This window comes from Lontra canadensis, unplaced genomic scaffold, assembly GCF_010015895.1.
Source record: "Lontra canadensis isolate GAN:19392208 unplaced genomic scaffold, GSC_riverotter_1.0 scaffold3, whole genome shotgun sequence".
NCBI lineage: Eukaryota > Metazoa > Chordata > Mammalia > Carnivora > Mustelidae > Lontra > Lontra canadensis.
In genome coordinates this window covers 44852755-44877842 of record NW_022630997.1, presented here as the reverse complement: position 1 = coordinate 44877842, position 25088 = coordinate 44852755, and the positions used below count along the sequence as shown (strand labels likewise).

The 25088-nt window shown below is 55.2% G+C and overlaps 1 protein-coding gene across 6 annotated transcripts in view; it reads left to right on the top strand.

Moving 5' to 3' along the window:
* PALD1 (phosphatase domain containing paladin 1) overlaps positions 1 to 25088 on the top strand; it is a 74997-nt gene that overhangs the window by 49546 nt on the left and 363 nt on the right. For 4 of the 6 annotated variants that reach the window (XM_032841206.1, XM_032841199.1, XM_032841191.1 and 1 more), the window contains exons 8-19: positions 557 to 708; positions 1061 to 1160; positions 1346 to 1450; positions 3548 to 3643; positions 4087 to 4215; positions 4712 to 4828; positions 4923 to 5078; positions 5394 to 5576; positions 6680 to 6820; positions 7063 to 7134; positions 9328 to 9468; positions 23133 to 23288. In XM_032841206.1, coding sequence (XP_032697097.1) covers positions 557 to 708; positions 1061 to 1160; positions 1346 to 1450; positions 3548 to 3643; positions 4087 to 4215; positions 4712 to 4828; positions 4923 to 5078; positions 5394 to 5576; positions 6680 to 6820; positions 7063 to 7134; positions 9328 to 9468; positions 23133 to 23288 — 1548 coding nt within the window. Of the gene's footprint in view, positions 1 to 556; positions 709 to 1060; positions 1161 to 1345; positions 1451 to 3547; positions 3644 to 4086; positions 4216 to 4711; positions 4829 to 4922; positions 5079 to 5393; positions 5577 to 6679; positions 6821 to 7062; positions 7135 to 9327; positions 9469 to 10952; positions 11365 to 12842; positions 12986 to 23132; positions 23289 to 25088 lie in introns of those variants that run through there. The other 2 variants (XM_032841216.1, XM_032841223.1) reach the window with 2 other exon arrangements.

Sequence of the window (25088 nt, the reverse complement as noted above, 5' to 3'; positions counted from 1 at the left end):
TGGGGGTGTGTGTGTGTGTGGCTGTGTATATTTGTGCATTCTCTAATGACAGAGCCCAGCACTGACAGTCTGAAGGCCTGGACGCTGGACAGACTCAGTTGCTAACTTGGCTGTGTGATCTTGGACAAATCACCTGACTTCTCTGGACATCAAGTTACTGGGGCTCAGAGATTCTCATCTGTGGCCTCTTGAGCTGGTGTTTCCTGAGTACTGGTGTTGTTTCTTTCCCAGCCCCTGCGGGAGGCCACCTTATTTAATTTGCATCTCATGGGGATGTCAAATATAGGCCTGTCACCTCTGAGCAGTCTCACTCCCAGGCCCAGCTGGCTGAGCTCCCCCAGGGCCGGGGCAGTAGGCAGGGCCATACTCCTCGGGGCAGGTGGAACAGATTAGGCTTAGAAGTTTTCCAGAAGAGGCTGAACCCCCTGTCTAGGCACCCCTTGCCAAAGACTGTGGGGGCACAGATGGGCCGATGTCATGACCCCCTCTCCCCGGACTTGGTCCTGGCAGAAGGTTTCCAGGTCATGCTGTTGCTGACGGTCGTGGTCTTTCCCAGGAAACCCCCAGCCTGCTGCCGCTCCGTGATGCCCATGGGCCTCCCCCTGCTCTCCTCTTCAGCTGTCAGACAGGCGTGGGCAGGACCAACCTGGGAATGACCCTGGGGTCCCTCGTCCTGTTTCATCACAGTGGGGCTGCCTCGAGGCCAGAGTGAGTGTCCCAGGGCGCCGCAGGGATGAGGAGAGGAGGGCACAGGGTTGCCAGAGTGCTGGGGCCACGTCAGAAGCCCAGGGCCAAAGCCGGAGGTGGGGAACGTGGGGATCATTTCCTGGGTTGTCACAGACTTGCTGAGTAATGTGGAAAAAGTCGTTTGACCTTTCTGGGCCTCAGTTTTCCCACTGGGGAAAATACCCCTTGCTTCCCCCAGCCTGAATGGGAAGGAAGACTTGGAACCTGTAGTCCAGGGCCCCTCAGCGGCCATGTGAATGGAAGCGTCAAGAGCGGGAGCGGGGGTAGAAGATTTTGGAGGTACCGCCTCTGCTACTGACCCCTTCCTCGTTAGGGCTGCCCCCCTGCAGGCCAAGCCGCTGCCCCTGGGGCAGCTGCAGCTGATCCAGAGCTTTCTCCATGTGGTGCCTCAGGGGAGGAAGATGGTGGACGAGGTGAGCTGGGGGCTGGGGCCGTGGAGGGGTGGGCCCTTCTCCGCTGGTGGGGTCTCTTCCTCCCCTGCACTGCCCCCTTCTTGGCAAACCATTCTTTCCCTTTCTCTCCCCTTCCATCTCTGCTGTCTTTCTCCGGCCCCGCTGCCCACCTACCACCCCCTCCCTGCTCCGGTCGCGGGCCCCAGGTGGACAGAGCCATCGCCGCCTGTGCCGAGCTGCACGACCTGAAGGAGGTGGTCTTGGGACACCAGAGGAAGCTGGAAGGCGCCCGGCCCGAGAGCCCAGCCCAGGTGAGGCCTGGAGAGGGCCTGCTTTTGCCCGAGTCCCGTGACCTCATTTTGTGAAACCTGTGAACCGGCTTCTTTGCGACTGACTTTTCCTGGTGGCTGCTTCTCCCAGAGAAGAGAGGCGCTCAGAGGAAGGGCGGATGGAGTAGCTGGGCCGGCAGGAAGGACGGACAAGGAAGAGGGGAAGTTTACTTTCCCTGGCCAGGTCCCCTCGCTGCAGAATAAACAGGACGGAGGAAGGGGCCGCTGGCGGGGGTGCCGGCAGCCTCTGGAGCCAGACACTTCCCAGTCTGCTCCTGGGTCCCCCCGCCAGTCAGTCCCTTGCTGTTTCCTTGGGTAGGCTGGAGTTTGGTCCAGCCTGCTGCTTTTGGAAGAGCGATCGGCTCTGGGCTATCTCAGCAGCTCTGTCCCTCCCTCTGGGGAGAAGCCGTTGTCTTGACAGTGTTTGTGCACAGCACGTGGAAGGAATCTAAGGCCTGCGGAGACTTTCTTCTTTGACACTTTAAAAAATATCTTTCGGAAACAATAGTAGAGTATGGAAAATCGAGAAATTGGAGCAGGCAGAAAGTCACCCATCATGCCAGCACGGCTGCTGGGAGCATTTCAGGCCACTTTCCTCCCCATGTGCTTTGTTTGTGACATTCTTGGTTTGGTTCGGATGCCTCCCGGATGCATTTATGCCTGCTTGTAGCCCTTCTCAGCCCCCCATGCCATCCCTCCTTTCGTCATTGTGGTTCTTGCCGGCTGTGTGACTTCAGCCATCCTTGGCCAGCTAGGTTAAGAGCGTGGCCTCTGGCCTGACCATGTGGGGTCCGGTCCTGGCTCTGCCATTACAGGTGTGTGGACGTGGGCCGGTGCCTCAGTTTCCCCGCTTGTAAAAAGGGAGCCATGAATGATAACCACCCTATAGAGTTGTTACCAGCTGAGATAAGCTGAGATAAGAGCCATGACGCCCTTAGAAGGGAGCCTTTCGCAGAGCATGCGTCCCTGGGATGTCGCTGTCATGATTTACTAACCATGCCCCTCTGGTTGGACTGTTGAGTTGTTTCCAGTTCCTCGCCAGTGTAAATTCTTTTGCAACAAGATAACTTCACGAAAATGAAGCTGTTGTGTATTTAGGATTTTTTTCCCCTTAGTCTAGATTAGAGGTTAGCAAATGGTGACCTAGGGGCCAAATCCAACCCGCTACCTCGTTTTCGTGAATAAGTTTTATTGGAACATGGACTTGTCCATTCAGTTCCACACTGTCTGTGGCTCTTTCATGCTGCCAAGATGGGCAGGTAAAGCAGAGACCCTAGAATATTTACTGCCTTTCATCAAAGTAGATGTTTGCCGACCTCTGGCCTAGATTCCCAAAGATGGGGTTCAGTGTAATCAAAGGGCATGACCTTTCTTGTGGGCCTCTCTCAATCTCACTTGCCCTCCAGAAGGTGGTACTGACCCAGCCGGTGAACTCTGAGATCCTAAGGTGGATAGAGGGACTTTGGGATTCTCTGTGACAGCTCATTACCCCCGGCCCAGGTTGGGCTGTGGTTACGACCTTTGGGGATCCAACTCTCCTTGCCATCAGTGGCATGATTGAGCAAGTCAGCTTATTTCTCAGAACCTCTGTAAAGTAAGGGAAAAAATTGTGGCTCCCTTGGAGCACTGTTATGAGGGTCTTTTTGTTTTCTTGGGGAGTGGGTCAGCATTCTTAAGGGAGGGCCTCTGGCTTAGAGAAGGGTGTTTCTATCCTTGCTTCCTCAACATGATTGGGCACGGCCCTGCATGTGCATGGCTTGGTGCAAAGATGGTGTGGGGGGAAGGGAGGGTCCCAGCCTGTCTCTGCGCACAGAACGGTAGGCTAGGTGGTCCCTGTGTTGACAGCTGGGGTAGTCACCAAGAGCTTCCCCTGGGCCACAGACTAATTGCAGCAAATGGGAGAGTGTTAGATGCTTGGAAGAATTTCCAGCCAGGCAGAACTGTGTTATAAAGGGAGGGGTAGATTGTGTCCTGGGGATTTCTGAGGCTTAACTCCTGCCCTTCGAGGGATGGGGACAGGGTGGCCCCAGGAGCCCTGTTTTTACCACCTGGCCCCCCTTCCGGGTCACCTTCTCTCAGGAAAGTTGCAGCCAGCACGGTGTCCGGCAGAGGGCGCTGCAGAGCCTGGAGCGATACTTCTACCTGATCCTGTTTAACTACTATCTCCATGAGCAGGTGGGCAGGGGGATCAGCGGACCCACAACCCCTCTTCCTGGGGTCCCTCCAGCCCTGTCCCCTACAGAAACTGGCATGGGGTTGTTGAGGACCCCTGTGGAGCTGGGGAAGGGAATGGGGACATATTCATTGGTCCCAGAGGAAGGTGGGTGTGGGAGGCCTGGAGAGACCCTGATAGAGTGGTCGTCCCAGAGCAGGTCAGGCAAGGGGAGGGCCCACCTCTCTCTGTCCTGGGCCCCAGTCTCTGTACCCTTAGCCAGGGCATCGGGGCCTGGAAGGATCTTGCTTTGGACCTTCTGGTCCTCTTGCAGCCCCTCCTCCCTGCCCTGGACCACGATGGATGTCTCTTAGGGCTCTGCCCCCTCCCCCCACAGGGTCAGCTGGGAGAGTTTGGGATGGCCTCGTGCCCCTGAACTCCCATCTCTCTCTGCCTCGGGCTGCAGTACCCGCTGGCCTTTGCCCTCAGTTTCAGCCGCTGGCTATGTGCCCACCCCGAGCTGTACCGCCTGCCTGTGACCCTGAGCTCAGCAGGGCCTGTGGCCCCTGGGGACCTCATTACTATGGGCTCTCTGGTGAGTGTGGCTGGCTGGCTGGGGCAGTGGGAATGGGTGCGGGCTGTCCCCGGGGCTGGTGGGCCCTTGATTCCTGATGGCTTGGATTGAACATCGCCCTCCTTCCCAGGAGACAAAGAGGCGATGGCCTTTGGGGCGGCAGACTTCCTGTGAGTGATGTGGGGTTGATCTCAGGCCCCAAGAAGCGTTTGCAGCTTTGGCCACAGCTGTTTTTCCCTCTCATCATTCTCGAACCCACGTGCTGCAGGAGAGGAGGCAGGAGGCTTGGTTTGGATGTCTTTGCCACCAGCCTCTCATCGTAGAGCCTTACGGTCCTCCTCTGGAGGGTGGGCACTATCGTCTTTCTCCCTGCCGGGGTGGTGATGAAGTGCCCAGTGTGCAAACGGGCTTCGTGGACTGTAAAGTGCTGGTGTCTGCCCTCCCCTGCCCCGCCTTGGGCCAGGCTCTGAAGCTCAGTCAGCTGCTGGGGGTCCCAGGCTTGCTGCTCTCCCCACAGGGGGCAGACGACCTCATCTCCCCAGACGCTCTCAGCACCGTCAGAGAGATGGACGTGGCCAACTTCCGCCGGGTACCCCGCATGCCCATCTATGGCATGGCGCAGCCCAGCGCCAAGGTGACCACCCCAGGGGCCCCAGGTCCACTCGTGGGGTCAAGGGGGGTAATGGTTGAGCCCTTTCACTGATGGCCCACTGATGGTTTCCCCCCAGGCCCTGGGGAGCATCCTGGCCTACCTAGCCGATGCCAAGAGGAAGCTCCGGCATGTCGTGTGGGTCAACCTGAGGGAGGAGGCTGTGCTGGAGTGTGACGGGCACACCCACAGCCTGCGGTGGCCTGGGCCCCCCATGGCCTCCGAACAGCTTGAGGTGAGGCCCTCCTGCCCTCTGCACACCCCCGCCTTGGAGGCCTTCTGGGAAATTGGCCCTGGAGAATCTTCAGAAGGTCCCAGGCTCCTCTTGTAAATGGAGAAACTGAGGCCCCAGGAGGAGCAGACTCAGGGAGTGGCTGATTCGGGACTCCCACTTTGGTCATCTCCCTGGCTCTGGGTCTGGCTCTGACCCCTGAGGCTCAGGAAGGGGCAGGGGTCCACTCGAAAGCCAGGACCTGTCCTGGCCATGGCAGGCTCTGGCCTTCCGGAGGCTGCCTCAGTGGCTTGAGCCCTCTGTCCCATCTTCCTCTAGAACTTGGAGTCCCAGCTGAAGGCCCACCTGAGTATGCCTCTCCCAGGCCCGGGGGGTCCAGCGACCCGCAGGTTCCAGACATGCCGCACCTCGCAGGAGGTCTTTGCCCAGCACCGTGGGGCCTACCCCGGCCTCACTTACCACCGCATCCCCCTGCCGGACTTCTGCGCCCCCTGCGAGCAGGTGAGGGGGCTGTGTGGGCTGGGCCTCTGGGGAGCCAGAGCAGGCCCTCTCCCACCCCTGCTCTGGCCTGGGCCATGACTGTGGGCACAGATCCCCCGAGGGACTGAGAGCTTGTTCCACGAGCCTCCAGTGGCTTACTCACTCCTTTCCAAGGTTCGAGTCTGGGGGCGTGTATGCATGTCTGTGTTTATTCTGTGTCTCAGGTGTGTGTGTGTGTGGGAAGTGTATCCACGGTGTCTGTAGCGAATGTGCGTCTGTGGGGGAAGTGTGTTTGGAGTGTATGTGGGTGTCCTGTGGAGTGAGTACATGTATGTGGTGGGTGGGTTGGTCTGGAATCCGACGGACATCTTGTCTTTCCTGTGTCAGGCGTCTCTGGGGAACTGTGTGGTGTGGTGTGTGTGTAGTGGGGTTGTGGGGTGCTTGTGTGTGTCCAAGGTTGTTTGTGTGCTGTGTGTGCGATCTCTGTAGGATTATGTCGTTGTGTAGTGTGTGTTTTAAGGTCCGTGGGTACGTCTGTGGTGTGTGTGGCCAGCCCTTACTGCATGCGGGTTGCTGTGACACATCCGTTGTTCGGGTGGTGTGTCTGTGCGGGGTATGGTTCCGGGCTGGGTGCGTGTGGGGACAGCTGACCGCAGCCTGGAATGGGTGGCCTCCGGGGCTGGTAGGTCCTGCCTCTGTGGGTCTGGTTGCCTGTTGTTTGTCGCCCCCTGGTGGACCCATGCTGCAGGGATGGGCTGAGGTTGGACCCCTGCCCTCAGGCTGGGACCTGGGTGGGGTCCCTCTCAGTCAAGCAGTGGGGCTGGGGGGTCCCTGCACAGCCCTGGGGGATGGAGCACGTGGGCGTGACATACACATCTTTTGTGTCCTGCCTGGTGGAGGGTGTCTGTGCGTGTGGGGGGGGGGGGGGGGGGGGGGGGGCTGGGGGGAGAGGGGGTGACACGCCTGGGGCAAGGGCTGGGGGTGGCTGTTTATAAGCATGCCTTCTTGTACCTGGCTGTCCCACGATGGCTGCTTTGGGATTGCCTCTTGGAGGGGTGGGCCATGTCTGGAGTCTGCTTCCTACAGCACCGGCTGCCTGACTCGGACCCTGGTCTCCCACGCAGGATTTCGACCGGCTGCTCGAAGTTGTACGGGCTGCCCTTGCAAAGGACCCAGGCACTGGCTTCGTGTTCAGCTGCCTCAGTGGCCAGGGCCGGACCACAACTGCCATGGTGGTGGCTGTGCTCGCCTTCTGGCACATCCAGGTACGTGTGGCTTGTCCTGTCCTGCCTGCACAGGGCAGGGTGCTACTTGGCCCCTGGGACCCTGGCTGTGGCAGGAGCATGTTGGGGACAGGGAGGGTGCACGGCATGGTCCCAGAGCCTGTCCCATCAGTCCTGGGCAGAGGGCTTTGGGGCTGGCAGACCCCTGGCAAGGGGTTCCTCATGTTGGGGAGGGAGCCACCTGGACGGACATGCTCCCTGTCCCAGCAGCTGTCCTCCCTCAGGGCTTCCCCGAGGTGGGCGAGGAGGAGCTCGTGAGTGTGCCTGATGCCAAGTTCACCAAGGGCGAGTTTGAGGTGAGCACACCCCACAGGGCCCCGTGGGGACCCCTGGGTGAGGGGAGAGGGCTGACAGTTCTGGGGGATCTTCAGAGCTCCTCTTAATTATATCACCTTCTCCCATGTCATCATCTCTGTGCTCCCCTGCTCCCATTTCACAGATGAGAAAACCAGAGCACAGGTCAGCTTGGGCTCTTGAAGAAGAGGGGGCTAGACTGATTCCCCCTCGCCACTTGGCCCTGCCACTGGGCTGCTCTGTGCCCTAGGGGAGGCCTTGGCCACATTTTGTCTGGATGGCACTGACGACTGCCTCACAGGCTCTGGGGCCCCAGCTGTGGCTGGTAACCTTGATGCTGGGCCGTGGCCTGTCCTACCTCACCCCTGTTTCAGTCCAGGGCACTGGGTGGACAACTGCTCACATTTCTGATTTAGTCACCCCTGTATTGTGCACCTGCCACGTGTCATCACCGCAGACACCCTGCAAGCAGGCAGCGGGGACCCTATCTTATGGGGGTGCTCAGAGCTGGCACGGGTCTCTCTGGTGTTGGTGCTGTGGCCATCTGGCTACACAACATTCCCTGCCTCTTCATCTGGCCACACAGCATTCCCCTCCCCCACTGTCCCTGCTGTCTGTCACCGTGGCCTTTGCGTGCTCCCTCAAACTTGCCAAACTCCCTCAGCTTCTCGGCCTTTGCGTCTGCTCATTCCTCTCCTGAAACTCCCCTCTTCCTTCTCACTGATTCGTTATTAGATTTTTTTTTTCACTGTGGTAAAATGTACATACCATATAATTGACCATTTTAAGTGTCTTTAAGCGTATAGCTCTGTGGCACTGAGTACATTCACTTTGTCGTGCAACCATTATCACCATCCATCTCCAGAACTTTCTCTTCATCGCAAACCGACCATACCCATGAAACAGGAACTCCCCATTGCTCCCTCTGCAGCTGCTAGTGACTATTGTTCTACTTTGTGTCTCTGTGGATTTGACTGTTCCCCATGCCTCATTCAAGTAACATCACCCAGTATTTGTCCCTTTGTGTCTGGTCTATGTCATTTAGCATCATGTCCTCCATGTTGAGTGTCTTTTCGCTTTCACTCCTTTTCAAGGCTGAGTAGTATTCCCTTGTATGTATGGACCACGTTTTGTTTACCCACTCATCTGGCGGTGGACACTTGTGTTATTGTCACCCTCTGGCGACTGTGAGTCATGCTCCTGTGAACATGGAAGCCCAAATACCTGTCTGGATATCTGTTTGCAGTTTCAGAGGTGGAATTGCTGGATTGTACAGTAACCTGCTTGATTTTTAAACAGCGGCCATATGGTCGTTTGTGGCAGTGGCGCCATTTTACGTACCCACCAGCAAAGCACAAGAGGTTGAGTTTCTCCATGTTTTTCCCAACATTTGTTGTCTTCTGTTCTGATAGTAGCTGTCCTGGTGGATGTGAGGTGATACCTCGTGGTTTTGAGTTGTATTTCCCTGTTGATGAGTGATGCTGAGCATCTTTCCAGATGCTCATTGGCTGCCTGCATGTCTTCTGTGAGGAAATGTCTGTTCACGTTCTTTGCCCATTTCTGATTTGGTTTGTTTTGTTGCTGAGTTACAGAAATTTTAAATATATTCTGGATATCAATCCCTCAGTAGGTACACGATTTGCAAATATTTCCTTTCATTCTGTCAGTTGCCTTTTTATGGGGTTGATGGTGTCCTTTCTTTGGTTGCCTGTACGTCTGATGGCCTGTCCAAGAAGTCACTGCCACATGTGATGTCATGGAGTTTTTCTCTGCATTTGTTTCTGCCAGTTCTATGGTTTTAGCCCTGGTTTAGGTCTTTGATCCATCTTAAGTTAAATCTGTATGTGAGGGGTGCCTGGGGGCTCAGTGGGTTAAAGCCTCTGCCTTCGGATCGGGTCATGATACCAGGGTCCTGCGATCGAGCCCCGCATTGGGCTCTCTGCTCAGCAGGGAGCCTGCTTCCCTCTCTCTCTGCCTGCCTCTCTGCCTACTTGTGATCTCTGTCAAATAAATAAATAAAATCTTTTTAAAAAATTGTTTAAAAAAATCGGCATGTGAATATCCATTTTTCTCAGCACCACTTGTGGAGTGGGCCTTGAGGGGGCCCTTTGTGTGGGGTGAGCCTGTTGCTGGGGCTGGAGGCCCCACCTACCTCCCCCCCTCCCTTAGTTTTCTCTGTGCTCTCCTGGCCCCAGGTGGTGATGAAGGTGGTGCAGCTGCTGCCTGACGGGCACCGCGTGAAGAAGGAGGTAGATGCAGCCCTGGACACGGTCAGTGAGACCATGACGCCCATGCACTATCACCTGCGGGAAATCATCATCTGCACCTACCGCCAGGTGAGCCTCGCCCTGACCCAGGTGTCCTACCCCCAGTGCGCAGCGAGCTTGGGGCTGACTGGACGTGAGGCAGCTAGGGCTCCCGTGGGACCCTCATCAGTTCTGTTACTCCTTCACCTTCTGGAAGTGACCTGTGAAATGGAAACACGCCTGGCCCCGGCTCACCCTGGCGTGATTCAGGGAGTTCTTGGTGAGGTATGTGTGTGTCAGGGATGATCAGAGCGTTTGACACCTGTGGCAGCCCTGGAACTGGTCAGGGATCTGGCCAGTCAGAACCAGCACCCCATCCTGACCCCTGTGGTGCCAGGTGTTAACCCTTCAGGTTCTGGGTCGTGGGGGGTGCTGAGGGTCCCAGGCAGGAGTCAGGTAGCTAGATGGGGCCACTCCAGGGCTTGGCACGTGGCCATCTAACGACCGGCAGGGCACCCGTTCAGTGTTTCAACGGCTGTTGCCGAGTGACTGCTCAGGACCTATGTATGTCTGCACTACCCAGGAGCTGGGGCTGGCTCCCAGATTGACCTCCTCCGTTAAAAATTGTGTTTGGGTGACTCATTAAATGATAGCAATGAAAATGTTTCCATAAATTTACAAACCTTCTGTAAAAGCCCAGAGTTTCAGCCTATTTAGAAAAAAGTGTGTCGTTCCCTTGGCTATCAGTGGGGCTCTGTCATACACAGCTCTCCTGGCTCAGTCAGATGATTTCACGTTACCTTCTGGTAACCATGTTCACCCACTCCCATTCCAGAGGTCAGGCTTCTGCTGACCTCAGCAGTGGGAGGATAGGGATCCCTGAACCCCATGCAGGGCTCCCTGGTGCAGGGGTGATGGGGTGGGGTGGGGGTAGAACGGAAGGAAGATATAGAGTCATTCCCCAATATGGCCGCTAGGTGGCCTTAGTAAGCTGAGCCTGGGTCAAATTCTCAAAGAGGCTGAAGAGCGGAAGGCCTTCATTCTCTTATCTGGTCCTTTTCACGCCGGTGACACACTTGTTTCACACGGGAGCTTTAAAACATTCCCGTGCCCGAGTTCCATCCATAAAGTCTAACTTACTAGGTCTCCTTGGGGGGCCAGGGTGTGGGTGTTTTTTGTACAGTTCCTAGGTGATTGTAATGCATAGTCAAGGTTGAGAACCATCTCATCTAAGCGGGAGTCCCCGGCTGCGGTGAGTTTCAAGATCACTTGGGGCGCCTGTTCTGGGCTGGGCTCCAGTTCTGAGTTTCTGATTCCGTAGGTCTGTAAAGCTCTTAGATGATGCTATGCTCCTGGTTGGGGGCCCCTTCTGGGGGATTTGCTGCAGCCAAGTCTCACCCTTTTGCTGTCTTCTAAATGACAGCTTTATGGAGATAGAATTCACGTACCATACAAAACAATTATTTAAAGTATAATTCCCCGGTTTTTTAGTACATTCTGAGAGCTATGTAGCCATCATCACAGCCAGATACAGAACATTTTCATCGCCCCATTTCATCCTCCCCCAACCTTAGGCAGCCGTGAATCTACTTTCTGCCTCTATGGATTTGCCTATCCTGGACATTTCATAAAAATTGAATCACGCACCATGTGGTCCTCATGACCAGCTTCTTTCACTTAGCACAATGTGTTCAAGTTTCATCTGTGTTCTAACCAGGATCATGACTTCATTCCTTTTTGTGACTAATATTCTATTGTATGGATATATCACATTCTGTTTTTGGTGTCATGCCTAATCTAAGCTCATGAGAATTCATCTCTAAGAGGTAAGTAGTTTTCTTCTAAGAGTTTTGTAGTTGTAGCTCTTACATTTAGTCTTTGATTCATCTTGAGTTAATTTTTATATATGGTGTGAGGTAGAGATCCAACTTCATTCTCTTGTATGTAGATATCCAGTTGTCCTCGCACATGTGTTGAAAAGACAGTTCTTTCCCCCACTGAATTATTTTGACACCTCTAAAAAAAATCCATTGACTGTAAATATGAGGGCTTATTTCTGAGCTTTTAATCCTGTTCCATTGATCTGTTTGTGTGTTCTATGCCAGTACTATACTGTCTTGATTACCATAGTATTGTAGTAAATTTTGAAATTAGGAAATGAATTCTTCAAGTATGACTTCTTTTTCAGAACTATTTTGGCTATTCTGGGTCCCTTGTATTTCCATATGAATAGGAATTAGGATTAGGATTAGCTTGCTAATTTCTGAACACCAAAAAAAAGCCAATTGAGATTTTGATAGGGATTTCGATGCAGATCAATTTGGGGAGTATTGCCATCTTAACAATAGTTCTTCTTTTGATGCATGAACATGAAATGTCTTTCCATTCACATAGGGTTTCTTTGCTTTTTTACAAGATATTTTATAGTTCCAGAGTGTGAGTTTTACACTTCTTATATTAAATTGATTCATAAGTAACTTACTGCTTTTGTGCTATTGTAAATGGAGTTAATTTCTCAATTTCATTTTTTAGTTTGTTCATGGTTACTATATAGAGATACAATTGACATTTGTATATTGATCTTCTATCTTGCAGCCTTACTGAACTAATTCATTAGTTTTCATACCTAGTGAATTTTTTAGGATTTTCTATTTAAAAGATCATGTCATATGCAAATAGAGATAGTTTTGCTTCTTCCTTTCTAATTTGGGTACCTTTTATTTAATTTTCTTGCTTAATTGCCCTGGCTAGATCCTCCAGTGGAATGTTAAGCAAAGTTAGCTAGCAGAGACAACCCCCCTCTAGTTCCTGATCTTAGGGGGAAAGCTTTCAGCCTTTCACATTAAATCTGATTTTAACTGCTTTTTCTTTTCTTTCTTTCTTTTTTTTAATTTAAGATTTTATTTATTTATTTGGCAGACAGAGATCACAAGTAGGCAGAGAAGCAGGCAGAGAGAGAGAAGGAAGCAGGCTCCCTGCTGAGCAGAGAACCAGATGCGGGGCTCGATCCCAGGACCCTGGGATCATGACCTGAGCCGAAGGCAGAGGCTTTAACCCACTGAGTCACCCAGGTGCCCTAACTGACTTTTTCATAGATACTCTTTGTCAGCTTGAGAAAGTTCCCTTCCATTTTTAGTTTATTGAGTCTGTTTTTTTCTTTTAATGAGGAGATGTTTACTGTTGTTAAATGCTTTTCCATATCTGTTGAGATGATTATCAAGGTTTCTGCCCTTTATTCTATTGATATAGTATGTTATTTTAATTGAACTTTAGGTGTTAAACCAACCTTGCATTCTGGGATAAATCCTACTCAGTCATGGTGTGTATCTTTTTATGTTGTTAGATTTGGTTTGTTGAGGATTTTTGTGTCAGATTCCTAAGAGATCTCGGTCTCTTTTGTCTTTGTTCAGTTTGGCATTAGGGTCCTGCTAGCCTCACAGAATGTGACTGTCTCAATTTTGCAGATGAGACCGAAACCTCAAGAAGGGAGAGGCCATCATACGTGCATTAGTCAGCTCGGGCTGCCACAATAAAATACCACAACCACATGGCTTAAACAACAGAAATTTATTTTCTCACATTGCAGAGACTGGAAATTCCAAGATGAAGCTTCTGACCGATTTGTTTCCAGAGAGCACTCTCACCATACTTGTGCACGGCGACCTTCTCTCTGTGTCCTCCCACGGCCTTTCCTGGCTGCCTGGATAGGGACAGATGGTGGGATGGGAGAGAGAGAGGGAAGGAGCTGTCTGATATCTTTTCTTATAAGGACACTAATCTTAGAGATCCTAGAACAAAGAAAGAGCTAAAAGCAGCCTCAATCCCAGTAGCTGGGATTCATGAGGCCAGTTTAAAACAGGGAAGGACCTTTCTAGGATTGCCAGTATGTAACCTTGGTAAATGTGTCCATTTTAAAGAAAGGAGAGATGGAAGGAAAGAAAGAAGCAACAATTTAAAAACCTAACTACCATATACACGGTTGACATTTCATTAAAAAAAGCATATTTTAGTACCAGAAAGGTAGAATGGACGTGATCTGGGAGTAGAATAGACATGATCTCAGAGTAGAGTCCTTGAACAGATTTATGTTTCTAAGTTCCTGTAGACCCGTGCAACTGGTTATGGATCACAGCTTTTGGTGACCAGGCCCCTATATCCTTTAGATAAAAAAGGCAGAATGTCTTTCCTCCAAGGTCACCCTGCACTTGACTTGGCCTGGCTAGACCCAACGAATATGTCCTGCTAAGGTCAGGATGGCCTGAGCTGCCCCAGCTGCCTTGAGATTAGAAGGGGCCTCTGGCTTGCTCTGTGCATGCCTCTGTGTGGACTCTGGAATGGCTGGATTGTTCTGGGCTGACGGGCAGAAGGAATGTGGGTGTGGGAGTTGGAGGAGCCTGGGTTTCGATAGCCATCTTCATCCTCTCTGACCGCCTGTGTTCCCACCTGACAGGCAGGACCGATACTGCTTCCTGGCAGGGCTGTGTGTGAAAAGGACACAAGGGACCAGAAGTACAGGGCTGACACACAATAAGTGTTCGACTAATGGGAGGGCTCTGAGGATCCCTGTAGGGCCAGAGTGTCCTGTGATGTCCTGTGATGTCCTGTAGCTTCAGAATCCCCACAGAGATCCTCAGGTTTCAGCGCTAAAGAACTTACGGAGCATTTGTCCCCTCTGCTGACAGATGAGCTAGAGAGCGGTTTTCTAGGGTTACATGTGCGTTGCTCTCAGAGCGGGGCTGAGAGGCGAAGAGCCTCGCTCCCAGACCCCAAGCCTCTAAAAGTTACTCCAAACCGCCCCAGCCCTGGTTCATGTTTAGATTTTCTCAGTGGTCTCCCAGAGTCTTTTTGCGGTTGGATCAGGATCCAGATCAGAACCACAGATCACATGTGGCTGATGTGGCCCGTGGAGCCCAGGGCTGCTCTTCTCCCTCTCCTTCCCCTGAAGTGTAACCCCAGAGGGAAACGGGTTGCTTATTAGACACCTGTGGTCTGGACCTGGCTGGTCGCACCCCGAGCTCTAACTAATCACGGGTGATGCCATGGGCTTCCACAGGGGTACAGAAGGCCCTGTGGTGTCTCTTGGGACCAGGCAACTGCTGGAGGTCGTCACCTGGATTCTTTATTTCACTGAGGGTTTGCAAAATGCTGATACGCTGGCACTCTCAGTCCCCCTCTGTTAGCTAACTCAATCATTCCAGAAAGATACTCCCCACCAAGGTGTGGCAGAGGCAGAAAGGCAGGGCCCAAGCTTGGTTTTTCACTGGACTTGCTCGTGTTAAAGGAGGTTTGCAAGGTGTGCTTCTCTAAAGCCGAGGGGAAGGATGTTGGGTTCGGGGAGCCTCTGTTCTTCCAGACTCGGACTTGGAGCCTGTGATGTGGGTCTGGGTGACTGGGGTGGTCTGGGAGAAGGAAGATGGAGGGGCTCCTGAGGGGAGGCTGGGAGTTGCCAGAGGCCAGGGCTGGAGGCCAGGAGACCCAGCCTCCACATGTCCCCACTCAGAAACAGTGTGGGAGGTGCCCCCACGAGGCTCACTGAGCATCTGGCTCAGTGCTCACTTGTATCTGTGCCTGAGGAAGGGGAGGCTGTACCTCAAGGCCATGTGTGCCTTTGAGGAAGGGAGGCCGTGGGCTTGCCCAGGAACCCATAGCTGGTGGATGGCAGGAGGAGAGCAAGACCCCAGACCTGGACTTCCAGGTTGGGCCCTCTCCGCCCTGCTGCCCAAATTGGAGGAGAGTTTCAGCTCCTTCCCACCTCAAGCCCTGCTGCTTCCGGGGTTGGGGGAAGCAGAACTAGAAGCCATAATCCGTGCTCTTGGCCTGAGGTGGCCAGAGAACAAGAGCACATCGCAGACTTGGGTAATAAACACAGAGGGAGGGATGGGACTACAGCTGCACACACATTTTCCACAGAGACAGGCCTTCCCTTGTATGACAGTCTTGCCCCCACTCTCTGCCTAGGCTCATCCCTGGCAGCCCAGCAATGTGTCCTCCACTCTCTAGAGTGCAGTGAGACTGGGCCGGGGCCTAATCTGCCTTATGTGTGTGACGGGGCCAGAATGCTCAGGGCATTTTAAAAACCACCTCAAAAAGAAAAAAGAAAGAAAGCTCTTTGAACTAAGCCACTCTGTGAGGTGGCGATAGAGGTGACAAGGCTGGGTCCCAGCCCACAGTGGGGACACCATCTGGTGAATTAGTTGTTTCCTGCTGGGCCTAGAAAGGGAAAAATATTTGTGACAGAAACTCAGGTCAGGGATCCTGGAGGAATTCCTGCTAGAATCATTAATGCCAGCGGCCTTTTCCTTAGCTTTGGCTGGTGACATTTGGCTGGTGACTGTTTTGAACAGTCTAATGTGTCTCCCTTCTGTCCCTTCAGAAGGAGTTTGAAGAAAAACTGAGATAAAAGTAGCCACACAGAGAGGAGTAAAATGTCCTTTGGTCTTGAAGTGAGATTTCGTCTATAAATCTCTAACTTTGAACAGTGCTTTTTGAGTTTTCTAAGAACTTACTCTTTTGTCTCCCTTGGTCCTCGGGGTGGCTGGTAAGGAGGTGATGGTAGGTTTTACTAGACCATTTTCCTGAGGAGGACACTGAGGCCTAACGACACCATGATCAGCTCGAAGCAGGACCAGAACCCATCTCCCAACACCTCAGCCCGTGTTCCTTCCCTCCCCGACAGCCATGACCCAGGGGGCAGTCTTATTGTGGTGGAAAAAGGAAGGGGCCAGTGAGGGAGCCACCAGGGCCTACCACACGCGCTGCCCTGGGTTGGTGCCGAGTTGCCAAAACGTCAGAGGTTTAGCTGGGTGCCCGCACAGACAAAGGGTGTTATCTTCAGATGACTTTCAGCCAAAGTCGTTCCCTGAAGACCTCATTCCAGTAGGCAGTGTGTCTCCAGGGCCTGGGCTGTGCAATTAGAGCGGCCTTGGAATGCTGTAAGCTGTCACAGAAAATATGATGGAGGGAAGAGTTGCTCGGGTGGACGAGCGGCTGCTCGAATGGTGTGTCCGTGTAGGGCACGTGTTCTCAGACCGGAGACCTCTCTTGCTTTCCCCTCCTTCCCATGGTCTGGCTGAGCCCGGAACGATCTTCCCCCTCCAGGGTGACCTCCTGCTTTAACCCTGCCACAGCCATGCCCTGTCCACCTGCCCTGAGCCAGGCTTGGCCCTAAGTGTGCCCCTGGAGGCTTGGAGCTCTCTGTGGTTCGGGAAGGGGTCTCCGTCTCAGCCCATACATACACTCCCCAAGGAGACCCGCCTTTGTGCTCACTGCTGCCCCTGTTAGCCTTCTGGTTGTCCCCCTGGGGGTGCTTCTTTCTGCTGCTCATCTCTCTTCTGCTGGGCCAGGGCTCATCTCTGACCCCTTGACCCCCAGACCCCGCCTGGGGCAAGTAGGGCTCCACAGATGTCTGGCCAGTGAGCAGACCAGTGAGCCGAAGGCTGAGTAAGTCACGGTGTGATTAAATAGGAAAACTGACTCCTACCCTTCCTTGTACTTTTTTGTTCTTTGTCCACATTGTGGGTCTGCCAGGAGAGGGCGCTCTTCTCTAGCCACCCAAAATGCTGAGTCTGGGTGGGAAGCCCCGAGTTCTGGCCAGGGCTCTGCTAGGAGCTCCCCGCACAGCCCTGGGTGGATTGCTTTGGCCTGTCTGGGCCTTTCCTTTCCCATCTGTCACCTGGGGTCACTGTTGCTTCTCCAGCTGCCTATAAGGGTGGCAGCAAGCACAGCTTGTTTCCAAGGTCAAGTGAGAGTGGGGTGTGTAGGGTGCAGTGGCAGGGGGGGCTGGGACACCTGGCCAGCTCACTAGCTTACGTACAGGGCAGTGGACTCCCGAGGGCCGTCTTGGCACCGCATCCCAGAGCCTGGCCTAGGAGTAAATGACGTTTGTGGAATGAAGGGCGCACAGAGAAGCCTGTGTTGCCAGGTTTAGTCCCTTCCTGCTTTGAAAGTACTGAATAAAATGTGTTCTTTGGGGGCGCCTGGTTGGCTCACTTGATTAAGCATCTGCCTTCGGCTCAGGTCATGACCCCAGGGTCCTGGGATCGAGCCCCACATCAGGCTCCTTGCTCAGTGGGGAGCCTGCTTCTCCCTCTGTCTCTCCCCCGCTTGTGCTCTCTCTCATGCTCATGCGCACTCTCTCTCTCAAGTAAATAAATAAATCTTTAAAAAAATGTTTTGTTTTGTTTGGAAAACTGGCTACTTGTCTATAGGCCAAGGGCCATTTTCTCTCTTTTGGAGACGAGGTGTAGAAAGCATCCTTGTGCTCGAGGCCCTGGGACAGGCCCGAGGATGGAGTTTGCAGGGACTCCTAGAAAGCCTCTGGAAGCGGGTGGCACTGATTGCTTGAGAGCCAGTGTCTGACAGGGAGAGGGTGGCACTGGGCTTTGAGAAGGATGGGGGTTGGTGCTCTGGGACCTCGCCCCTTAGAGACTAGCCGTCTTCAAGGGCTGCCTGCCGCCTGCCCGGCTGGACAGCAGAGGCCACCAGGCCATCCATGCTCATTGCTATGGGTGCGTCAGGGAAAGGGCAGCAGGTGGACTCCAGGAACAAAGGTGTCTTCCGGTTGGGACTGACTCAGGCCCTGAGCCTGGCCTCGCTTGCCCTTCTTGTTTCTCTCCTTGGGCTCTGGTTTTCCCATGGCCTGGGCTGCGTCCAGCCCTCCATGCGATCGGCAGGTCAGCTCATCTCTTTGACCTCGGCTGCCCCTTCTGGAAAGCAGAAGGGTTGATGTAGGTAAGCCCGGGCTGTCTGGCAGGGCTTGATAAAAATGGGAGATCAAAGTATTCAGCAGACAATTCTGGTAGGTCTCCTGAGTGCCAGGCACTGTGCTAGTTCTGGAGATGCCTTGTGAACAGCCCAGGGAAGTTCCTGCCTGTGTGGAACCCACACTCCAGGGAGGGAGATACATGAGGAACAAGACACAAGTCAAAGTCACGTTGTGTCCGGTTGGGATGCGTCTGTGAGGTTAAGGGGATTGCAGTTTTACGTGGGGTCTGGGTCAGGAAGGGGCTTGATGAAAAGGTGCCGTTTGAACACAGACCTGAGGGGGTGAGGGAGATCCATGCCGACATCTGGACAGAGGGATAGGGCAGGTGCAAAGGGCCTGAGGTGGGGGCTTCCTGGTATGTTTGAGGAGCAGGATAGGAGGTCAGAGGTTACAGGGGCAGGGGGCAGGCAGAATGGGGCCTGGTCTGGGATTGCACAGACAATTACATAGATGTCGGCTTCTACTCTGAGCACCAGTGGGGGCTTGTGGAGCGGGTTGAGCAGAGGAGCAAATGTAAGGTTCTACCCGGCTTACTCTGGGGCTGTGTTGGGAATAGTCTGTAGCAGTGGGGTGAGGGGGACCAGGAAGGCCAGTCAGGGACTGTCACTGAGGTGACCCGGCTTGGGCTGAGGTGATAAAGAGGCGAGCAGCAGCTGGGAGTGTTCAACGCAGTTGACGAGATGCCCTGACTGGTTGGCTGAGGGGCTGAGAAAGGGCGAAGTTAGGGCGGAAGACCAGGGTTTGGCCTGAGCAGCGGGAAGAATGGACGTTAAGATGGGCAGACCGTCCAGCAGGTTTTGGGAAAGCTCAGGAGGTTCACCTGGGACATGTTTTGTGAGTGTGAGAAATTGGTTTGATATCTACCTAGAGCTCTTCAGCGTGGCGGTGTGCTCGAAGTCTCCATTCAGCCCGGAGTCTGGGTTCCCGGAGGCAGAGGTGCACGTGTAGGGTCCCCAGTGTCCTGTCTGAACTCTAGGTTCCAGAGGGCACTGGAAACATGAGAGTGGCTGAGCTGGCCTGGGGAGTCTGTGCTTATCCACCAGCTGGGTGCCTGCTGTGTGCCTGGTCTGTGTCCTGACACTGGCATTCGGGGTGTTGGGAAGGACGGAAGTTGTAAACCTCATTATAATCTGATGCCTGTCCCCAGGATTGTTTTCAAGACTGATCATTCCTTGGGGAGCAGAGGAGACCGAGAAGAGGCTGGAGCACTCAGAGTGGGCTTCAGGAGAGCCGGGGCTTGGCCTAGGCCTGGAGCGCTGAGTGGAGCAAGGCCAGGCCTGGTGGAAGGGAAGGGCTTTCCAGGCAGAGGGAAGGCAGGGGATCAAGATACAGAAGCAAGAGTGAGGCGGGGCGTGGTTGAGCTTGATGCCCACAGGGCCCAGAGGGGTCAGAGAGCTGGGCATTTGGAATTTGTGTCCCAGCTGGGAACTCTGACGTTGGGCACTTACTTAACCTTGCCCAGCCTCATCTGCAAAATGGGTGTCCCTCTAGGGGATCTAACACTCCATTCTGGGTGTGACAGGCTCAGCCTGGCACGTGGCATGCTGTAGACCCTTGACACACCTGGGGAGGGGGATCAGCCCTGCCTCAGTGGGTCTCTTCCACATGGCCCAGCAAAGGGCAAGAGCTTCAAGAGAGCCACGACTGTAGACGCTGGGCCTACGTGGATGCCGGCCGACCGCAGTCCCGAGAGAGCCGAAACGCCCAGCACCCTTGGCCACCTTTCCTGAGCCCCTTCTATTTTAGGGCTCGGTCCCAATGGATGCGGAAGCCTTGTCCAGCGCCACCACAGCTAATGACAGCCTGGCCTACCAGGCCATTTAAAAACAGTTCTGCTATTTTTATCAACAGGAGGAGGTTGGCCTATCCTTGTCCCCAGACAGTGCCCACATCGGGTTTTAAGGAATTTTAAGGAAATCGGGCGTTGATAGGAAGATGGGTCATTGTCTCAAATCACAGACTATGATTGCGCTCAGGAAGTGCCCACAGAACCTTCTGGGGGGTGTCAGGTGTCACCTTTACTTACCGTCTGAATTTAGAGATAATTCTACCCTACCTTGCCGGTAGGGCTCAGAGTCATCCAGCCTCTCCACCCTGAGTTTTGCTCAGAGGCGGCCCTCTCTGGTGTATCTGGGAGCAGCTGGCCCCTGTCCCCATGGGAGTGAGGGCTTGGGAAAGACAGGTCTGGGTGCCTGTGCCCATGGGCCAGCCCTGGAGCCGTGGGCTTCTCATGCCCATGGGATGTTTCCTTAGTGCTAATTGAAAGTAGTTTCAAACGGGTCCTGTCTTGTGGAATTCCGTTTTTTTTCCTTCCTTCAATAAACTGCAGGGATGGAGATGGGGAAGGCAGCAGGAAGGATGGGGCGGTGAGTGGCCTGTGCTGGACAGAAAGGCCCTCCTTAGGGAGAGTGGGGTGGTGGTGGATTGGCCATACTTTGTCTCTAGGTAAATTTTGTTTTGGGGGGGTCCACTACCTAATTCCTAAACAAAATTGCTTTTTTTTTTTGAGCACCTGGTGGGTTGATCTTTAAAACAAGAGGCACTCTGCCCTACCCTGCTGCGGTCATCTCCGGCAGCAGCCCTGGGGCCATTTCCACCCTCACCCTCTCCAGAAGTCCTCCATGGCCCCTTTGTCTGTAGGATCAGGGCCTGGCTGGCCTTCCACATCCTATTCTTGTCTCGCCTCATTGCTTTTTCTCTGTGCCCCCTCCCCTGTCAGTCTGCCTTGGACACCCCTCACTCTCTGGCCCCTTCCTCCTCTTTTTTTTTTTTTTTTTTTTTAAAGATTTTATTTATTCATTTGACAGACAGAAATCACAAGTAGGCAGAGAGGCAGGCAGAGAGAGAGGGAGAAGCAGGCTTCCCGCTGAGCAGAGAGCCCGATGCGGAGCTCGATCCCAGGACAGTGAGATCATGACCTGAGCCGAAGGCAGAGGCCTAACCGACTGAGCCACCCAGGTGCCCCCCCCTTCCTCCTCTTAGGGCACCTTTCGGCCTGCCCCTTTTCCTAACCCACCTCAGATACCACCGCCTCCTTGACGCCCTCCCTGTTCCGGCTCCCCTCCCTGTCTCAGTCCCCTGACCCAGCTGCTCTGGTTGCCCTGGGACTGTCCTCAGCCACCCAGCCAGCCCCCGAGGGTCGCTGCAGGAATCCTCGTGTAGCTGCTCTCTCTCCTGTTCCATGGCTTGCTGTGGCTACTCATGGTTTAAGCGTGCTTCCTGTTACCTTGCACATCTGAGCAGTCCTACCTCCAGAAACCTGGGAGCTGAGAGTTCACATGGCAGGACTGGTCCCAGAGCTGTGTCTCGCAGAGAGCCAGAGCAGTGGCTGTGGGCCCTTTTCCCCTCCAGGGCCCCCTCCACTGCCCACCTCCCACCTCTTCCCTGTCCCCAGTGCCCCAGAGCTCCTTCTTACTATGTCCTTGCTCCACCCTGAGGGAGGCTGTTACCTGAGGCAGAAGTGAGAGGTGGGGAACCACAGGCCCCGCAGACGGCCCCACTCCAGCTCCGGGTTCTTGAGGCTGTGGGTCTCGTCATGTCTGGGGCAGGGTCCCCCCGCCGCCAAAGCCTTCCTGCAGCTGGGCTGAGGTGTGCCTGCGCTGGAAGGCTTCTGGCAACGGGCCTGCTGTGGGGAGGCGGCCCTTCCTGGTTCCTGGGTCTCTGGTTTCTAGTTCCTTGCTGTGCCCTTGAGGAGGCTCCTGGCACCTGAGGAAACAGCCCCCAGGCTAGCCTTCCTGGAGCACAGGGAGCTGCGGTGGGTGGATGGAGGCCTGGAGGGTGTGGGGTGGGGTGTGGTGTTCCCTCTCCTGGGCTCCCCCTAGTCTAGGGCGGGCTGCACGTCTGTGGTGGGACAAAGGAGCACCTCAGGCATGGCGGCAGGGACACCGTGCCATGGGGACGCCGACTCTGTATGCCTTGGGGTGCCACTGATGCCCACACCGAGGAAGCCTCCAGAGCACCCCACTTAAGTTCTTAAGTTCCCTTTCTCCTGAGCACAAGCCTCCTGGGAGTCTTCTGATCAGAGGTCACTCCTGCCCCTACACCTTCAGTGACTCCCCTGAGCTAAAGCCATGGGGCTCTATCCCGTCTGCAGAGTTCCCCGGGAGCTTCTCAGGACGCTGACCTGTACCCTGTGTCTCGCAGGCTCTCCTCTGACGGGTCTGAGCTGGGGCCCCGGTGACTGCATGCCAGGGTGGGGAGCTGGGCTAGAGTAGAGCGCGGGCTTCCACACTCGGCTGCCAGCCCAGTTCCCCGTCTTGTCCCTTCACACCCTCATTCCAGCCAGGCCAGCGCCTTCTGGGTCCCGCCTGCTGGGTGCTGTCTGTGCACCATCTGCACCGCCCCACAGGCTGCTTGCTCTCTCCACCCCGACCCCAGCTGGCCTGCACTGCCCAGCCACATCCCATGCTCTCTCCCTAGTCATGTGGCGGTCCCCTCTCTCCTGGCATGTCGCCTGATGCCGTCCTAGAGGGGGCTGGGGATGGCTTGTTAAAAACACTGATGCCCCCTGACCTAACACACACCTCTTTCTTCCCTCAGCCGCCTTATCTTTGGTTACTCCCCAGCCCTGGTGGCCTTTCTAGGATCTATTCCATCCTTGGGGAGGGTAGGGCCAGGGCCAGGGGGCTTGGATTCACCCCGCTTCTGCCCCTGATCCTGAGCCATTTGAGAAACGAGCAAGAAAGTCCATTAAGGACCTGTCGGGGCCGAGGCCAAGGCGGGGGCCGCCCTCCCAGGCAGAGACACACGCACTAGCCTGGGAGCCATGGGAGGCCGTAGAGCTCAGGCCCCTCAGCCTTGCTTTCCTTTGGCCTCCCTGGAACCTGAGCTGGGACCATGCCCTGGGCCTCCCTGTCCGAGTACCTTCCTCCTGTCTAGTCCCGGAGCTATGTCTCTGTGAGTGTGTGTGTGTGTGTGTGTGTGTGTATCCGTGCGTGGGGTGTGACGATGGGCCCCGTGGCGACTCCCACTCACTGCCCTCGTCCTCCAGGCAAAAGCGGCCAAGTTGGAGCCGGAGGCCGGGCGGCTGCAGCTGCGGAGCCTACAGTTCCTAGAACGTTACGTGTACCTGGTGCTCTTCAATGCTTACCTCCACCTGGAGAAGCCCGACTCCTGGCAGAGGCCCTTCGGCTCCTGGATGCGGCAGGTGAGAGGCTGCCCTGCGCCGCCCCCGCCGGCCCCGATGTCATTTGGCTCCGCGGGAAGCTTCCATGATACGGGACCGTGTCTCTATCATCAGCACTGGGCGTCCAGGCTGGTCTCTGCTTGTGGCAGAGGCCACGACGTGGGAGGCGTCGGAAGCGGGAATCAGTGTTGGGGGAGATGAGGGACACGGGTAAGAGTACAGGGCAATGTGCCCGGCCCTGCCCTGCTCTGGCATCCCAGAGCTGAAGTGACCTGGGTGCTTCGTGCCTGCTCTCTTGTTCATGCCGCCCTGGGCTCCGCGAAGGGCAGGACGGCATGGTGGCCCCCTTCTGGCCCTGATCTGGGACAGGTGGGCCCTTCCCTCTAGCTGTCCTTGGCACAAAGGTGGGATTGCCTCAGTGCTGTCCCTGCCACTTGAGAATGCCGTGGTGGGGATTCCATGAAATAGATCAGGTGCTGTGTGCCAGGCCCCGTGTCAGGTCTGCCTTTCGTGGTGGCTATGTTCTCCCGTGGCACAGAGGAGGAGACTGAGCACAGACAGGGGAAGTACTCATTCACGGTCAGCGGGTGGGGCCGCTTGGCTGGCTCCAGAGCCCATAGTGTCTGGCCCGAGACACCACCCTCTCGTTGCACCTCCACCGTCCCTCTCTCTGCTTGGCCTCCCGGATCCTCTAGATTTTCCTCGGCTTGGCTGGTTTTAGGGGCAGAGTAGAGCTCCTGCCTTGGCACCTCTAGGTCTGGAGAAAGGCCTCCATCCTCTGCCTGGCACAGTGGCCTGTAATTGTCTCTCCACCGGGATACTGGCCTCTCCTGGCCTTGCCAGCCTGTCCTGATGACTCTCATCTGGACTGGAGACTGGACTTAGCTTCCATGGGGCAGGTGGGCAGGAGAATGGGTGGCGACCCCGGCCAGAGTGGACATAGGAAGAGCACTGAGGCTTAGGCAGGTGTGCAGCTGGGGTCAGAGCTGCCAGGGAATAGAGGTGGGGGGCCACGGCTGGGCCTGGCAGCTGCTGGGGCCTTGTGCTGAAGACAGCTTTAAGGGTGGTCCTTGGGAGGATGAGTGTTGAGTCAGGGGACCCAAGTCCACACTGGGGCCATCCTCTTGAGCAGGCCTGGACTTGGCTTCCTCTTTGGACCCCTGGGTCGTGGGGGACTTCGGACACTTCTGCTTGGGTTCTGCTTGGGGAGTGGACATGGGGGGAACCAGGGGCTGGGCAGGAGCTTGGTCCCCTCCCCAGCTGAACCTAGGTGCTGTGTGTTGGGGGCTGTCAAGGAAGGAGAGAGTCTGGGAATGGGGGCTCCAGCCTCAGTCCCTCCCTTCTGGGGATGCATGGAGGGCCGGGTGAAGGTTGCCTCAGGGACTCTGGTCCGAGTGGAGCCTGTATCCTCCCCATCTCCTAGGATGGTGGGGGGCTGGTCATTTAATGGTTTGCCTGGGCCGCTGGGCCATGGGCCTGCATGGAGCATGTCCAGGAAGGCCCCTGCCTGCCCACCTGAGGGGAGGCCTGGGGTAGGCCTGACTGGTCCACATCTGGAACACACAGTCCCGGGGCTCCGGCTGGCTCCCGTGCCCACACTGCTTTCTCCAGCCCTCCGTGGGGAGCCCGGCTATAATGCCCTGAGCAGCCGGGCCCGTGACCCCGAGCGTCTCAGTGGGCACATCAGGGCCGCATGGGCACAGGATACTTGGCTTCCTGCGCTGCTGTCCTCCGCCTTGCTATCTGCTGGGTACTTTCTGTGCTTCCGGATCCCCCGGCATCGTCCTGGGTGGTAGAGGATGAGGAAGCTGAAGCTCGTGG